Below are 18,375 nucleotides of genomic sequence, written 5' to 3'. Positions count from 1 at the left end.
AAACAAAATGGTATTGGGTGCGGAACAGGTGCGTCCATCATCGGTGTACGAGTTTGAAGTCGTTGATAGAGAGGGGCAAAAGTGGGCTGTAAATTTGAGAGAGAAGACATGTAGTTGCCGTGTCTTTCAAACTGACAACTTTATCTGTCCCCACGGCATTGCGGCTTGCGGTGTTCGAAACTTCGCAGTTGAGAAGTACATATCAAATTACTACACCACCGAATATTGGAGAAGTTGTTATGCAGGTGTAATTCATCCAATTGGCAGCGAGGAGTCGTGGAATTTTCCAGAGGAAGTCACGCAAAAAATAGTAAATCCACCTCATGTTGCGGCTCGTGCCGCCGGAAGACCGAAAAAGAAAAGAATACCCTCTCAATGGGAAGGGGATGATGATAGAAGGAATAAATGCAGTCGCTGTGGTGGAGTAGGACATAATCGAGCCACATGTCGCAACGCGATCCCGACCCACCATAGCCGACCCCGAACATGAGCTCGATTGTTCCTTTTTTTAAAACTTTTTATTTGATGTACCAATTTGGATTTGTACTTTACTTTATTTCTCAACTAGTTTGTTATGTTTGTTATGGATTTTTATATTTCTCATTCGTGACGTTTTAGTCCCATTAAACAATTTCTCACTGACAGAGAAGTCACGAAATAACAATTCTTCGTGACATAGAAGTCACGACATCAAATTTTTTCGTGACAGAGACGTCACGAAATCATCATTTTTCATGACATATAAGTCACGACATCCAATTATTTCGTGACAGCGAAGTCACGACATCATCATTTTTCATGACATAGAAGTCACGACATCCAATTGTTTCGTGACAGGGAAGTCACGAAATCATCATTTTTCATGACATAGAAATCACGACATTCAATTGTTTCGTGACAGAGAAGTCACGATATCATCATTTTAGTGACAGAGAAGTCACGACATCAAGGGGCTTAAAGCATTTTATTTTATTTTATTTTAAAACCTCTTTAAACCATTTGTACGTATAAAACAATTGAGAATTATTTGAAACCCTAAATCCCCAAATTCGACCCAGATCTCTTTTGCTGTCTCTCGTCTGATCTATCTTCATCGCCGGTGAGGTTTCAACTTGAGAATGGCAGTGAACCGCGCTTCTTCATCGCAACACTCTTATTCTTCGCACACGAAGCACGAACGCAGAGACTCGACAACGACGAGAGACTCGACGACGATGAGAGACTCTCCAGGTGAATTTCTGTGTAAATGCGGCGTGCAATGGGTCGAGAGGACGTCATGGACCAAGGATAATCCCGGTAGGAGGTTCAGAAATTGCCACGTGACGACGGTAAGGATTTTGATTTTGAATGTTTGGTTGAAATTGATTAAAATCCTATTCTGAGAGTGGTTTGGATTTTTGGGTATTTGGGTTTTTCGTCCCAAAGGTATTTGGTTAATATTGGACTTGCAGTTGTCCACTTTGCAGCTAGCCCGGATATTGTATCCTGTTTGAATACAACCAGAACTCATATATGCTCTAATACAAGAAACAAATACCTGATTTTTGAGGCTATAATTGGTGATTTTCAGGCAGAGGGTGGGTGTGGTTTTTTTCAATGGGTTGATCCTGAAGTTTCTGAAAGAGCAAATAAAATCATTCCAGGATTGCTGAGAAGAATTGACCAGTTGCAGTTGGATATTGAGCATCACTGTCGAGCAAATCGGAGGCTGAGATTGATTATTGTGTTGTTGGTTATTATGATGTTTGCTGTAATATATGTGTGTATGATGTAAACAGATTTCAAGGTAACAGATTTATGTGTGTATGTGTTGTATTGGATTATGTATTGTGTTTTGTAACAGATACAAATTCCATTTTCGTGACATAGAAGTCACGAAGTTCGAGCCATTTTCATGAACCATGATATCTTTCGCTGTTTTGACCGACTTGGTAATTGGGATATGGATATTTAATATCAATAAATGGCATTAATAGCAATTAAATTACTGAACAACTAACTTTGGAAGTTAGGTAAGAAAATTTATTTTAGCATTTACGTACAAAAGTTAGGTAAGGAATCCTCATATTTATCCGACCTTAAATATTTACCTCAGATCAAACTGATAATATTGTTCGAAAGAGTCTAACGGTGAAATGGACGCTAAAGATCCAACGACGAAGGGAAGCGATTCGAGTAAAAAGGTGTCGACGGTGAATGAGACGTCGGAGATGCCTTCAGGAAGTAGAAACTCGACCGCGAGATATTACATGATTCCATATCCGCGCCCTCCCAGGAAATTAAAGAAGCGTCATGACATGAGCGACGCTGAATACAACGAGTATGTAGAGATGCATGCAGGTGAGGATTACAAATCTCCGGTTTTGATGGCTAACTCCGTTCTTGAAGAAATATTCGGAGAGAATTGGGAAAATTTTTGAAATCAAAGGGAGCTATTGTCGAAGACCATAAAGATTTGCCGGCTTGCCAAAGGGGGGTTGACGGAAAGAAATAAAATGTAGTTCGAGATGAGGTACTCAATATTTACAATGTTTTAATGTTTTAATGTTTTGATTTTAATTCCGTGACTGGTATGTCACGAAAACGTACCGTTTCGTGACTTGAAGACTTCATTTTCGTGACAGGAACGTCACGAAATCCCCATGTTTCGTGACGGGAACGTCACGAAATCCCCATTTTTCGTGACAGGAACGTCACGAATTCCCCATGTTTCGTGACAGGAACGTCACGAAGTCCCCAGTTTTCGTGACAGGAACGTCACGAAATCCCCATGTTTCGTGACGGGAACGTCACGAAGTCCCCTTTTTCGTGACAGGAACGTCACGAGATCACTACTTTGCGTGACGAGAACGTCATGACATCCCCTTCTAGACTCTTAAATGAGTTGTTTTGGGAGGACTACCAACGCTATTAATAAAAAAAATTCCAACGTTAAGGAGAAATTAGAGTTGAAAACGAAATGTCGGACGACATGACGTTCAACCTCATTCACCTATGTTCATATGTTTATTAGAGTACTTTAAATTCTGTCCCTTTGAGATGATGAAATGAAATGAGACAAATGAATGTATGTCAACAACACTTCACGATACAAAACACATTAGCTCGTCAAGATGTTCTAGGTAAGTAGAACTCACTTACCATTTATCCTTCTCATATTTTCTTGATATTCTAGGTAAGTAGAACGGCTGTCCATTTATTTTTCAAATTTTATCATTTTAATATTCATAACAACCATTTATCCCCTACGACGGATTTAATGAAAAGAATAAGAGATTTCTCATTAAATTCCATCAAAGGGAACAATTTCGTGACTGGTATGTCACGAAAACGTACCGTTTCGTGACTTGAAGACTTCATTTTCGTGACAGGAACGTCACGAAATCCCCATTTTTCGTGACAGGAACGTCACGAAGCCCCCATTTTTCGTGACAGGAACGTCACGAAATCCCCATTTTTCGTGATAAGAACGTCACGAAGTGCACAATATTCGTGACAGGAACGTCACGAAATCCACATTTTTCGTGACATGAACGTCACGAAATCCCCATTTTTCGTGACAGTAACGTCACGAAGTGCACAATATTCGTGACAGGAACGTCACGAAGTGCCCCTTTTTCGTGACAGGAACGTCATGACATCTTATAGACTCTTAAATGAGTTGTTTTGGGAGGACTACGAACGCTATTAATAAAAAAATTCCAACATTAAGGATAAATTAGAGTTGAAATCGACATGTCGAACGACATGACGTTCAACCTCATTTACCTATGTTCATATGTTTATTAGAGTACTTTAAATTCTGTCCCTTTGAGATGATGAAATGAAATGGGACAAATGAATGTATGTCAACAACACTTCACGATACAAAACACATTAGCTCGTCAAGATGTTCTAGGTAAGTAGAACTCACTTACCATTTATCATTCTCATATTTTCTTGATATTCTAGGTAAGTAGAACGGCTGTCCATTTATTTTTCAAATTTTATCATTTTAATATTCATAACAACCATTTATCCCCTACGACGGATTTAATGAAAAGAAGAAGAGATTTCTCATTAAATTCCATCAAAGGGAACAATTTCGTGACTGGTATGTCACGAAAACGTACCGTTTCGTGACTTGAAGACTTCATTTTCGTGACAGGAACGTCACGAAATCCCCATTTTTCGTGACAGGAACGTCACGAAGCCCCCATTTTTCGTGACAGGAACGTCACGAAATCCCCATTTTTCGTGATAAGAACGTCACGAAGTGCACAATATTCGTGACAGGAACGTCACGAAATCCACATTTTTCGTGACATGAACGTCACGAAATCCACATTTTTCGTGACATGAACGTCACGAAATCCCCATTTTTCGTGACAATAACGTCACGAAGTGCACAATATTCGTGACAGGAACGTCACGAAGTGCCCCTTTTTCGTGACAGAGAAGTAACGAAGTTGCCACTGTTCGTGACAGAGAAGTAACGAAATCCCCATTTTTCATATAAATCATATGAATTGTATTTCATATAATCACATCCAAAAGAGTATAGAGTTACATATTTAATAATTTACTGGCCCCTATACGTACTTATAAAACATAGACCATGTCTTAGTGACGACCTTGTCACACAAATTCTACAAAGGAGAATTAAGAGTCACACCGCCATCACAAAGACATTCCAAAACAATACACTTCACCCTATTTAAAAAGTTTGGATCACTAATCGCTTCTCCTACTTTCAATTCTCTTCGTCTGACTCAACATTGTTTGCCATCTTTAATGCCCCGTGCTTGTACAACTCGGTTGCCATCTTCTTTCTGTACATGGAAATATTGTCTTGATGCAAACTACTCACCGGAATCCCATGGATCATAAATTCGGCGGCCTTTACGCAAAACATGCCACAGTCTCCCCTGTTCATGGTTGCTTACTAGTATTAAATATACATCAAAATAGAACATGATATGAGAAGAGATCTTACCCATTGGATTGTTGTGGCATAGGCGTTATTACTATTTTAAATGGCTCCGAGTTGCCATCTCCCAAACCGACGACGGCCAACACAATGGGGATAAAATCCGCCATCATCTGTATGCTATCACGAACATTGCGTGCATACTTCGAGTCCATAGAGTCGTATATTGTTAGCGCTCTACGGCTTAGGGAAATTACGACAAGGAGCCAGTGGTCCGGCACATGGACAGGGACGTAGATAGTGTTAACATCTGCCCATGGAGTGTTTGCAAAACCTGTTTGTTTTTCGGCAGTTATGTAGTCAAGCACAACTAAATGGTCCGTCCAATCAAACACGTCCTTGTTCTTCGCTTTGGACCAAGCATCATGGCATCGGGTGAGCATTGGTAGAAAGTACGAGTTGGTTGTCGTAAACGGCTTTCGGACATTTCCATACTTCCCCTTCTTTCTCAAGTAGTAGAAAATGACGTCCATATGCTGCAAAATAAAAAATTCACATAAATCAGTGACATATAAGTGTTCACTTCGTGATAATATTGTCACCAGATTCTTATCTTCATGTGGTGACAACAACACAGTTTCTGGTGACAATGTTGTCACGTACTAAATATTAACAACAAATAAATGCAGTTGACTATTACATGAAGTTCAAAAAACCAAATAAAAAACAGGTCACAACAAATAAATCCAGGTTCAGAAATTCATTGTCACGACATATAGAATTTATTACATGAAGTTCAAAAAACCAAATAAAAAACAGGTCACAACAAAGCTAGAAAAATCATGGTTTTATCTATTTACATTGACACAAACAAAAAACAAAAAACGTCACGAAGTGCAGTGGTGTTTGTCATCCCTGGCTCTAAAAAACCTGGTTGAGCGGACGTACCTTTCCCGTAAGCCACTCAACCGGGGTCCACAAAGAGTAAAACCACGTCTTCGATGTAATCTCAACCACCGTAAAATGGAACGAGGGAGATAAATCTTCTTCTGGTGACTTGTACTTCGGACTGCTGAAAAATCACAAGTATTAGATCTCATTTTTATTTAAAATTACCAGACAATATATGTAAGAAGGAGAAAGATACTTACGCATTTTTGTGATTCGATTTAAGACCAACTTTAATCCATTTAGCCATTGCTGCAATATCTCCCACAGAAATCTCGTCTTTAGGGTAGGAGAATGGATAGACTGACGGTGGCCGAAGTGGTCGTGTGAACCTCGTAAACACAGCCGGCGCGGGTGTCGGTGTGAAGACCGCTGGCGCCCTCCTATGGCGAGTAGGCTTTTCATCAGATGATGAAATCATTATGAGCTTTCCAGGCATCTTCAACAACGAGGAACAGACCTCATCAGCCGCCTCTGGACGTCGCACAGGCGTTTTAGACTCCTGGGTCTCTTCAGCTCGGGCCTGGTCCTCGCCGGCTTGGGTCTGGTCCTCGCCGCCATCAGCGTGCGTTTGGTTCCTGTCTACTTCTTTTGGCCCTTCATCTTCAGGACCTCTCCCACCGTCTTCGTCATCTTCACTATCATCTTTTTTCTTCTGCAGATCATCTTCTTTACATTGGCCTCCAATAGATGGCTGATCTTCATCATTTTTCTCGGCTTCTTTGTTCTCCAACTCATTTGATTTGTCCACAACTACTTCTTCCTTCTCCTCTTCTTTGTCATTCTCCTCTTCTTTGTCCTTCTCCTCTCCCTTGTTCTCTTCTTTGTCCTTCTCATCTTCTTTGTCCTTCACTTCTTCTTTGTCCTTTTCCTCTTCCTTGTTCTCTTCTTCTTCTCCTTGCTTCTCCGTCACCTCCTCCTCATATTTCTGGAGGTTGACAAAATCATCATCCTGAGATTGTTGCTTGTCCAGAACCTCTTTCAAGGTTTCTGAAATGGATCGCATTTCAGTGGAAAACTGCTTCTTCCACTCAAGAAACTCAATTCTGAAATGTTTCAGATCCTTTTCCATTGCGGACATGCGTATCTGCAATGTACAAATAATTTTGTATGAGAATAGAATCACGAAATTAAGTATTTTCGTGACATACAAGTCACGAAATCAATTATATTCGTGACATACTTTCGTGACATAGATGTCACGACATCACGTATACTCGTGCCATAAAATCACGAATTTACTTTACTTAAGAAACCATTACCTCAATTGATGATGATGCAACAATGTCTTCTTTTTTCTTCTTCCCCCTCTTCTCAGAAGGGCTCACAACAGTCCTCGCAGTTTTCGCAGACTCTACCTCACCACCGATCGGCTTGAATTCGATCTGGAAGAGGTCCGAAGTTAATCAAAATTTAATTAAATGTACATATTCTTATCAATCATATTCATACCTCTTGGAATCGAATATTTTGTAGTTGGGACTCCAAGACCTTCCCTGATTTAGTAGCCCAACGCCTCATCAGCGGCGTTGCGTCGGCAACGAGTATTGAGGCGAACTCCAGCTCCACGAATCGTGGGATGCACTCGTAACCCCATATCTGGAGTGGGAGCACGAAACCCGGCAGGTGGAGTTTTGGGTTCTTACCCTCCTTGATGGTCTTGGCCTTGCTCACAAAGCCCACGATAGAACCTAGAAAGAAGTTCCAGGCGACGTCTCCCCATGGGTAGTTGTTGAAAACAACCGGGTCATCCACCATTTTGATGTAGCTATCGCAGGGGAGGTTGACGGTCTTCTCGGCCGCCAAGAGAACATTGTACAGAAAGTGGAGGAGGAGTAGTCTCACCCTCCTCTCATCTGGCCATTCGTGGCTACTCTCAAGGACTGCACCAATGTTGGCCCTTTTCCGGCAAAGAGCACCATTACAGAAGGTGACATTGTATAGCCCTCCCTCAACCACATTAGCGTACCGTGGTTGTTCTGCGTAGTTTTCGTTGAATCTTAACCCTGTGATCAGGGAAAAGTGCTCTTTGGTGAACTCGCGGGGTCTTCCACCAATCTCCATGACCAGAGAATCGTTAGATGCACCAGCCTCATCATAATAACCAGATCTCAACACCAAATGGCTTATTATTCTGGACGATTTTGTTATCAAGGGCATGTCTAGAAACTGCCCAAAACACGTCTTTTTGAATAAGTCTTTTTGGTTGGCGGTCATGCCGGTCTCCTTTTCGAAATCGTCCAAGTTCCCATGGAAGTTGAACGAGTAGCCGGACTCTATTTCATCTTCTTTTATCCTTCGTATGAAACCCTAAAAATTACAACATTAAACACATAAAAGTTAAAACATTAAACACATATGAGTTGGAACATTAAACACATAAACATTGTGGTTTTCGTGACAATTGTGTCACGACATTTCTAGGTTTCGTGACTCTTGTGTCACGAAACTTCTGCGTTTCGTGATAATTGTGTCACGACATTTTTAGGGTTTCGTGACACCTATGTCACGAAATTTATGGGGTTCGCTACAATTGTGTCACGAATTTCAGGGTATCGTGACATAGTTGTCACGATACCCAGAAATTCGTGATATAGTTGTCACGATACCCAGAAATTTCGTCACATAGGTGTCACGAAACCCATATATTTCGTGACACAATTGTCACAGAAATCCATAAATTTCATGACACAATTATCACGATACCCAGAAATGTGTGACACAAAACAATTCATAGAACCTACATCTAATATGAGCAAGCCTAGAAAAATCTAATTTTCTTACAAAATACACACATAATCCCCAATAACGTAAAAAATGAACACTTTTGTCAAACTAACAGTTACATGAAACACACAATAAACATGCAAACCCATGAATCAACACAAAATCCACACATAATCAACACAAAATTAACATGCAAGTAAAAAAACTCACCTTCTGATGTCTCTCGGATGTACAAGGAACAGAGGAGTCAGAATTTGAAGGCGACTCAAGAACCACCTTCCTCTTCTTCTTCGGCGGCGCAAGAACCTTCTTCCATTTCTTCGCCGGGGAGTTTTGCATTGGTGACTCCGAGCCAAAAGTCACGCGTGGACTCCGACGCGGGGATGCATGCGTCACTGGAGGTGGAGTTTCAGCCGATGATTGAGGAAGACTCCTCTTTTTAGGGTTAGGTTTTGGAACTTTTGGGGGGCGTTTGGTCGGCGACTTGTTCTTTATCTTCATTTCTTAGGCGAAGAATGGACGAGAGTGACGAAGTGAGTGAGATTATGGAGTTTGAAAAACAAATCGAGACGGTTTGGTTAAGGAAGTTGGACGGTTTTTTTTTTTTTTGTCGCTCGCTCTCACTCTCTCTCTCTCTCTCTTCTGGTTAAACTCGGTGAATGAAGAAATGAAGAGGAAGGTGACGTGGAGGCAAGGTAATAAATCCGGTCATTAATAAAATAGTAACATTTTTTATTTAAATTTTAATATTCACGGGGGTAAAAGGGTAATTACATAAATCAAAATTAATTACCAAGTCCTATTTGTGACCTTTTTGAAAAAAAATCCAAAAAAGTAAAAAGCCTTTGATTTACTCCTATTTAGAGCAATTTCCCAAAAAAAAATGATAACTTGCGAGTACCTAGTTCTAGTGCCTCGAGTTCTCCCTCCAAAAAACAATGAATTTGAAACAGTTGACTAGTGCTTAATTTGTTGGTAAAGTTGTAGTGCAACTTGTTAAGCTTATCGATCAATTGTCACTCTTATGTGCATAATTTTGATGTCAAATTTTTTCCTTCGCCATCTTGCCCCACGCCACTTTTCTTTCTTCTCGCCCAGGTTTTTCACGTTTCTCTCACTCTCTATATACCCAACGGAGAGAGGACGAAATCAGTTCTAGGAGAGCGATGATTTGGGAGAGACGACCGAGAAGCTCGTTCTGATCGGCGACTGGGTCAGACCACCACCACCACCAGAGATAGTTTTAGCGCAACCTGAGGCTTGCGTGGTGGCAAAACCAAAGTGGCATCCGGTGAGGGCGACAATTCCCAAATTCACAAGCGTTGTCTAAATTCCATGAGTAGCAATAAAAAGGTCTGAAATTTTCCTTTAGGCTTCTACATTCATTCTGAAATCCAGATTGACTTAGGGCTTTAGCTTAGATTTTGAAACTGATTTAACGGCTTCGCCGTGATAACTCTTATATTGAAATTGATCTGATTATAAAATCTATTTGTGATACTTAGAATAATACCTAGTGGTAATTCCACACCACCTCCTGTGCGGAAGTCGTGGGTTCAATCCCCACTGCAGCAAAGCTGCCTTAAAAAAAAAAATCATTATTTTTAATTGCTGTGATTGTGAAATCGTTTCTGTAGATGTAATTGTTCTGTAATAATTAAGAAAATGTTATGTGTAGTCAATTTTTTTTTTTTTTTTTTTTTTTTTAATTGAAACAACAAAAATTCTTCAAGATGGCATAACGTTTTCTTCTAGTCTTTGTTGAGTACAAACTAGAATATAGTCTTCTGGGACACTAAACAGATTTCTTATATACCAGATTATCATGAATTTTGTATCATTTTGTCCATAGAAATCAAAGGTTCTTATTGTGGATTTCAAATTGCAGACTTCTTCTCCACCTTAGCAAGTCAATTCTTTTTCTTCTCAAAAAATATTTTACATGCTTCCGAAAACCCAACTAGTAATTGGATCAGGAGACTTAAGTTTAGCGCCCATAAGAATCATTGACAACCTTTCTTCCTTGTTGGTGGTATTAGTGTAGTAGGTTTGTATTCTGGTGCTATGTATGGATTCCTTTTTTGTTAGGAGAGTTTGCTACAGGTAAACAAATCCGCATTTCATTCAAAAAGTGGTTGCATTGATTGATTTATTAATTTGGTAAGTCGTCAGGGATGGTTTATGATTGATCTTGTGGTTATAAACGGATTAGAGTTGGGATTTAATCCTTTTATGACACCACCAGTTTAATGTTTACTCTTTACTTCTGTGCTTGGTACTTGTTCAGCTGTTAAGTCAAAGCTTTTAGTTAAAAAAAAAACCTCAACTTATTCTGTAACTATATGGATTTCCAGTAAGAGGTTTGAATCTGTTTATGAACAATTTCCAAAACTAAATTAATTCATACATAGCGTGTCTTGCAGGGTAAACGTTAATTAAATCAGATAAAAATCTACATATATATAAAAAATAAAAATAAAAACAGAGAATTATAGGCCCCTCTACTAACTTTTACAAACCACAAGATTAAGCAGCAAGTGAGTTCGCATCTGACTTGTCGGGACCGACAGATCGGTGGTTGAAAACATGGAGCAACTGATCGCAAGCTTGTCTGGAAGAAGGCCTTTCGTTGGGGTTGGTTTTGGTGCAGTCAATGGCTATCTCGAGCACTTGAAAGGCTGCGAATTCCTCTCTGGGCAACAACGGTTTCATTGCGGGGTCCACGAGCACTTCGCGGCCCGACCCTTGTGTCTCCATGTGACTCTCGACCCATCTCACCATGTCGATGTCGGCCCCGAAAGCCTCGTCGGTCGGCATTTTCCCGCTCACAAGCTCCATCAGCACGATTCCCAAGCTGTACACATCACTCTTCTCCGACGGCTTCAGCGAGTAAGCATACTCTGCAGCAACATAGAATCATTCAGAAACCATTTCCATGGAGACAGAAACCAAAAAAAAATTTAGTACCTGGTGCCACGTAACCGAAGGACCCGGCGAACCACGTGTTGGATTCGGTGTTGGACTCCGGGTCCAGGACTTGCTTGGCGAGCCCGAAATCGCCTAGATGAGCCTCCAAGTTGGAATCGAGCAACACGTTGCTCGTCTTGATGTCTCTGTGGATTATCATCGGAACGCAGTCGTGGTGCAGATATTCGACTCCCTGAGCTACTCCGACGGCAATCCTCAGCCTCTCTTCCCAGTCGAGGCTCTTCTTCTTGTTCCCGTTGACAGGCGGTTTGTGGAGCCAATCCCAGACGCTTCCGTTGTCCATGTACTCATAGACGATCAGATTTGCTCCGGCTCCTCTTTTGCTGCAATACCCCAAGAGCTTCACCAAGTGCCTGTGCCTAACCCTCCCGAGAGTCTTGACCTCCCTCACGAAGCTCCTGTTGGCCATGAGGTCGTCTTTCGTCGATATCTTCTTCACCGCCACGGTCTCCCCATTGCTCAGCTCGGCTCTGTAGACGATCCCCGACCCTCCGGCGCCGACGACGAACTCGTCGCTCAGGTTTTTCGTGGCCTCCATTATGTCTTCCCACCGGAAATCTCGCTTCATCATCGAACCGTTTTGGAAGAGCAAGAGCCTTCTCTGAACCGTGGAAGAGCTCGATGAGTATATGTAGTTTGCGTCGCTCTCCTTTCTGAGGGACTCTCGCTTCTGCTTCAAGATTCTCGTGGCCACGAGGATCAGAAGAGCGACCGCGGATAATGTGCACACCGCGGAGATCACCACCACCGACACGCGGCTCAGACCCGGGTTTCGATCTGCCAAAGCGCACGCGCTGAGAGGGTTTCCGCAGAGTCCCGGGTTCCCATTGAAAGCCTCGACGGACCACCTTGAGAATCTCTTTCCGAGCCTCCCCTCGAGGGCGTTGTGGGAGAGGTTGAGCTGGACGAGGCTGCTCATCGAGCCGATCTCGGGGGGAACTTCTCCGGCGAGCCGGTTGCTTGAGAGATCAAGCGATTCGAGCTTGGAGAGCGACCCAATTGCCGGTGGGATTTCGCCGCTCAGATCATTGCCGCTCAGATCAAGGAGGCTCTGCAGGTTCCGAAGCTGCCCTATCTCCGTGGGTATTTTGCCTTGGAAGCCGCTCCGTGAGAACCGGAGTTCGTACACCTTTTCCAGCTTCCCTATGGCTTGGGGGATCGGCCCCGAAAACTGGTTTCGGTCGAGGTTGAGCACGTTCAGCGAAGCCAATGCACCGATCTCTTCTGGGACCGTCCCGTTGAGCGAGTTGTCGTCCAGAGCGAGAATGATCAGCTTGGAACAGTTGAAAAGCCCGAGAGGAAGCGGACCCGAAAGCATGTTAGACGAGAGCCTCAACTCTCCCAAATCGACCAAACTCCCGAGCCACGGCGGTACCACCCCCGAGAGGAGGTTCCGATACAAAACGACGTGGCTCAGTTTCTTACATAGCGAGAGCTCTTCGGGGATCGACCCGGTCAAGAAGTTGCCGGAGAGGTCCAAAAGAGACAACTCCTTGATCTTCCCCAACGTTCTCGGGATGTTCCCGGTGAACTGGTTGCTTCCTAATCTCAGCCTCTCGAGAGAGAGGGAATTCCCAAGCTCGGACGGAATCTCGTGGTCGAAGGAGTTTCCTGTGACGTCGAACGAGAGGAGCGAGTTCGAGGCGCACAGCGGAGCGATGGTGCCGTTGAGCCTGTTCCACGACAGGTTCACTCTCGTGAGGTTCGAGAGCCGCGAGAGCGAACCGGGGACGTCACCCTCGAGCGTGTTGTTGTAGAGCAAGAGCTGCTGAAGCGACGAGACGGAGCCGAGGGTCGCCGGAATCCCGCCGGAGAGACGGTTGTCGGCCAAGTCCAAGATGGTCATTCCGCGGCAGTCGCCGAGAGTGGCGGGGATTCGACCCGACAGCTCGTTCTGCCTCAGGTGAAGCAAGCTCAGCTCCGCCAGCCTCCCCACGGTGGCCGGGATTTCGCCGCTGAACCGGTTCCCGAAGAAGTCAACCATCTCCAGCTTGGTGCAGTTTCCGATCTCCATCGGGATTTCACCGGACAGCTGATTCTCGTACAGGTACAGAATCTCGAGGTTCCCGAGCATCCCGATCTCCCTCGGCAAATTCCCTTCCAAGCTGTTGTGGTAGAGCGTGAGCGTCTCGAGGCCGGTGAGGTTTCCGAGGGACGGGGATATCGAGCCGACCAGGGTGTTGTTGTTCAGCAACAGGTCGGTCAGACCAGCCAGCCTGTATATCTCGACGGGTATCGACCCGTTGAGAGCGTTGCTGGACAAGTCGAGTTGTTTCAGAGACTGGCAGCGACCGATCTCCGCCGGGATTTCGCCGTGAATCTGCGTGTCCGACAGAAACAAGTGCTCCAAGCTCGTGGCGTTTGAGCATATATCTCTGGGTAAGACTCCGGAGAGGTTGTTGTTCGACAGAACCAAGAAGCCCAGCTGACCCATTCCGCCGAACTCCCCCGGGACACCTCCGACGAGCCTGTTCCTCGATAAATCCAGAGTGTTGAGACTGCCGAGTTGTGCCAACGACCTCGGAATCGGGCCCTCGAGCTGATTCCCCGCGAAGTTCATGTAGATGAGTTGACTCAGCTCGCCTAGTTGCCCCGGAAGCTCGCCGGTGAGGCTGTTGTTGACGAAGTTCAGGTTTTGGAGGGCCTGTGCGCGACCCAGTTCCGGCGGGACTGTCCCGTTGATGAAGTTGTTGGCGACGGTCAGGATTTCGAGGCTCGAGCAGTTTCCCACCTCCCTCGGAATCGGCCCCGACAGCAGATTCTCCTGCAGAATGAGACTCCTGAGCCTCCCGAGCCGGCCGAGCTCCGGCGGAATCGGGCCGGTGAGTCTGCACGAGGCCAGACCCAGCACTTCCAGGCTGGACAGGCCGCCGAAAGAGGCCGGGATCGGACCGGTGAGCCCGTTGTCGCCGATTCGCATGACTCGGAGGCCGGAGAGGCGGCCGAGTTGACTCGGTATCGGGCCGGAGAGGCGGTTGGTGAAGAGGAGGAGAGAGTCGAGGCCGGCGAGGTCGGAGAGGCTCGGCGGGATGGGTCCCGCGAGGCCGTTGGAGGAGAGGTCGAGGAGTGCCACGTGGCGCAAGCGGCCGAGCGAGGGCGATATCGTCCCTCCCAGCGACGAGTCCGAGAGGTTGAGACCCACCACCCGGGCTGACCCGCTGACCCACTCGCAACTAACTCCCCTCCAATCGCAGAAGTTTCCATTCTTCTCCGACCATCCCAACAGAACGCCTTCTGGGTCTTCCACGAACCCCTTCTTCACCTCCAAAAGCGCCTCCAATGTGTCTTCTTTGTTCTTGTCGCTGTCGTTGTCTTGGCACAGAACTAGCCCCGCCCAGAGAATCGCCACGAAAACAAGTGGCAATAACAATCTCGTAGACATAACGGCTATGTCTGATCAAAACCAGGGTTATGTCAAGTGTGCAAGTGATAAATATGGGACATGGACGATCAGATGAGGTGAATTTGGACGTGTATGTATATAATGATAAGTATAAGGATTCTGATGGTTGTTTTGAGAGAGCATTAAATAGAAGAGCATGAGATGTGTAGCCAAGGCATTGGAGAAAGGTGGCGGTGGTGTTGGACTTGGAACAAAAGAGAAGTGGTGAGAGTAAAGGCTTTTCGGTTTGGTTTCTTTGTTCTCGAAGTGTACGAAGGTTTTTAGCTGCCCAATATTATTGATGTTGCATGGCAGTGGAAATATAAAGTTTCGGTGTTACGATAACTCGTGTAAATATAGTGACTTAATGACACCACAAGTTTGTCAGTCAAATTTCTTCTGTTATCGCCATTAATGTGTACACCCAGGCCCCAGCTAGCTATTTCTACTGTATTATTCGACAGAGAGAGAGAGGAGAGAGAGTAGTTGTCTTCTTTTTAATATTGTTAATTATATCAATAGGTGAAGGTCAAACCGGGTCTCAGACACAAGAATAAAATAACGCAAAATGATTTGTTAATTAAAAGTATTCAATTCAACGAGCAATGTAATAAATCAAGCGACTCATAGTCATAGACTCATAGTAAACAAAAAAAATGAAATCAAGCGACTCAAATACAATTTTAAATTTTTTTTAATTTTTTACCAAGACTAAAACTGTTTTTTTTTTTTTTTTTTTTTTTTTTTTTTTTTTGAGGGAAAGCATTGGAGTTTCATAAAACCAGAACAGAGGCATCAACGTCCTCTTCAATACAGGAATGTAGCCACTGTGGGCAAAGTAAAAATTCTACATCAGCCAAAGATCTTAACCGGAACTTCGCCACCGTGTTGGCTGCTTCATTGCATTTCTTAGGGATGCTGTTATTAGAAAGAAAAGAAGAAGAAAAAAATAAACTGCAGTACAATCGGTTCCTAACGATTTTAATTTAGTGGTCTCTTATTAATTTTAGTTTAATGTTCAGTCTTTTTTATTAATTTATTACTTGTGTGCTCTATGATAATTTTATTTACCTAAATTCTCCGTTATGTATTATATGCATCAAAATTTTGTTGTTGCGTGCTTGATAATAGCTTGATCTTATTTGCAACTTCAATTATATGCCCACATATAATATGTATACATACATATATTAACTATAATCACCCTTCAATAATGTTTGTTTTTAGCTAAAGATAAATACAATGATATGTCCGACTACAACAAGGGCTCAATAAGTCAATATATTGAAAGAAAAAAAAAACAAGCGTGTTTTTATTCGTCTTCTTATGTTAGTTGATTTTCTTATCTGTGTCCGTGAACAACCTAGTTTTTTTTTTGTTTGTGTTCACAAGGGAGAAGAATGTTACATTAACGACACGGAGTTACCTATTCGAAGATTTAACTAAAAATATTTAATGCGACACGGCCAAAATACGATTTTCAGATCAATATTGTGTGAACCGTGGTTCCCAATAATTGTTTCCGTGTGCTCGTTTCTATCTCAAAAGTCGCATCAGCCTTAGATTTTATTTTTCTTAAATTGATCTTGTAACATATTTTGGACTTATTCATCTTTGTGAATGATATTTGTATCAGTGAATTGACATTAGTGCAGAGTAAAAGCATTTACTTCAACAAAATAAATAATCATTTTAGTATTTCTTACTTTTGTCTCTCAATTATGTTAAAGTCCATTCAACATTCTAAAGGAAGTAACTTAAATATCTTTTCAATTATGCTTAGCGTCATAAGTTTGAATATAACGTATTTTTTTATTTTTTTTATTTTTATTTTTATTTTTTATTTTTTTTAGGATAGTCTTGTTGTCCGTGGGGATTGAATCTGCTAGGTAGTTTTTTTATTTTTTATTTGATAGAGAAATTACCTGTTAAATTATAACAAAAAGGCTTCAAGTTATATACTTTGCAAATATTTTAACCTATACACACAGAGAGAATATATATATATATATATATATATATATATATATATATACATATATATCATACTGACATCAGATCAAGAGGTTTTAATAGAAGATATGGGGTTACACAGAGGAAGATGCGGTGGTTGGGTGGCCAAATGAAGAACAAAATAAGTCAGCCATTAGTTTATATATATAAATTCAATTATAATTTATTTTTGTTACTGTATTTGCATCAAAGAGTTAGTCTCTACTTCGAAATTGAGTGGTTGAAATACTAACTTTTAGATTTCTGTTCATTCAATTTGAACCAAGGAGAAACTTGTTCATATTGAATTATTACAAAGTCAATGGAGTACGTTCAAACCCTTGTCATTCCTCACGTAATCAACAAAACTCCTAACTTACACACTTTATAAAAAAAAATTAATTATCTTTTAGATATATGTACTTTGCTCTACGTTAATTATTTATGTCAACCTAAGGGTTCATTATCTTATCATTATAGCACTAAAGTAACGATACTTATTGGGTTGAGCTACCGAATTCCAATGTCATTTTGTGGCCTTGCATTGTTTGATTGGTTGCATATTTTGATTAGTCTATCATTTGTTTCCTACTCCTAGTTGCTGCTTTGTTTATCCATACGCTTTACATTCTACCTTTTTCTATTAAATTAATACAATGTAGTTTGTATTATTTACATGTGTTCTGATTAAACTCAATATTCCTTGCAACCACCTAGTAAATTGAGGGTTTTATTTTCCTCTCTTTTTTTTCGTACTATGTACAAGAAAAACAAAACTCATCCAACTAACTTCAGCCAATTTGCGTGAGATACGCAAGTAATTTATTGTGAGAAAGAAGAAGTAATTTATGTTATGGTAAATCATGTCATCATAATATTGAGGCAGCTGTGTTTTTCCCTTAGACAAGTGGACTTTTTAGAGCACGTTATTTAAAGCTTATGGGTAACATTTCAATTAAATATCTAGGGTCATTGTGTGTGCGTGTGTGTTTTTTTTTTATTATTAAAATAGGGTCATTGTGTTTTGGATACCATAAATTAGACGAAGTGGATCAAAACTAGACGAAGCCGTGAATCTAAGCTACCAAGGATTAATATGCGAAAAAAAAAGAAAAATTAGTCGATCTAAGCCACATCAAACGTTGCAATTGTAATCTAGCCAACGTTTCGTTTAATTTTCGAATCTAGCCAAATTTGATGATGTGTCATATTTATGTAAGATGGTATTTACCATATTAGCCTTGGTTTGGTTTCAAAAATACTAGCCAACGTTTTGAAACTTGGTTTTGTAGCCGAATTTGTTATATTCGGTTTATATTTCGAATTTTAAAAAAAATTCTATACTTGGCAAAGTTGGTTATTGAGCGTTTTTTTTCTTTAATGAACATTATAGTCGTGTAAGCAAATACAGTGTAAATGTTCGTAAATT

At 42.0% G+C, this 18,375-nt stretch overlaps 1 protein-coding gene across 1 annotated transcript; it reads right to left on the bottom strand.

Annotated features, from left to right (window-relative positions):
- Positions 1-10,941: 10,941 nt before the first annotated feature.
- On the bottom strand, positions 10,942-15,397 carry LOC149385175 (uncharacterized). Its single transcript, XM_089625852.1, has 2 exons — positions 11,552-15,397; positions 10,942-11,484 (listed from the first exon to the last, which is right to left on the bottom strand). Exons 1-2 carry the CDS (start codon positions 14,952-14,954, stop codon positions 11,111-11,113), a joined length of 3,777 nt encoding a protein of 1,258 aa, XP_089481978.1. The 5' UTR covers positions 14,955-15,397; the 3' UTR covers positions 10,942-11,110.
- Positions 15,398-18,375: the final 2,978 nt, after the last annotated feature.

Source organism: Urtica dioica, chromosome 9 (genome assembly GCF_054948205.1).
Source record: "Urtica dioica subsp. dioica isolate 48M chromosome 9, U.dioica_male_clone48M_v1_H2, whole genome shotgun sequence".
NCBI lineage: Eukaryota > Viridiplantae > Streptophyta > Magnoliopsida > Rosales > Urticaceae > Urtica > Urtica dioica.
The sequence above is the reverse complement of the archived record's forward strand: the minus strand, read 5'-3'. Positions and strand labels throughout refer to the sequence as shown.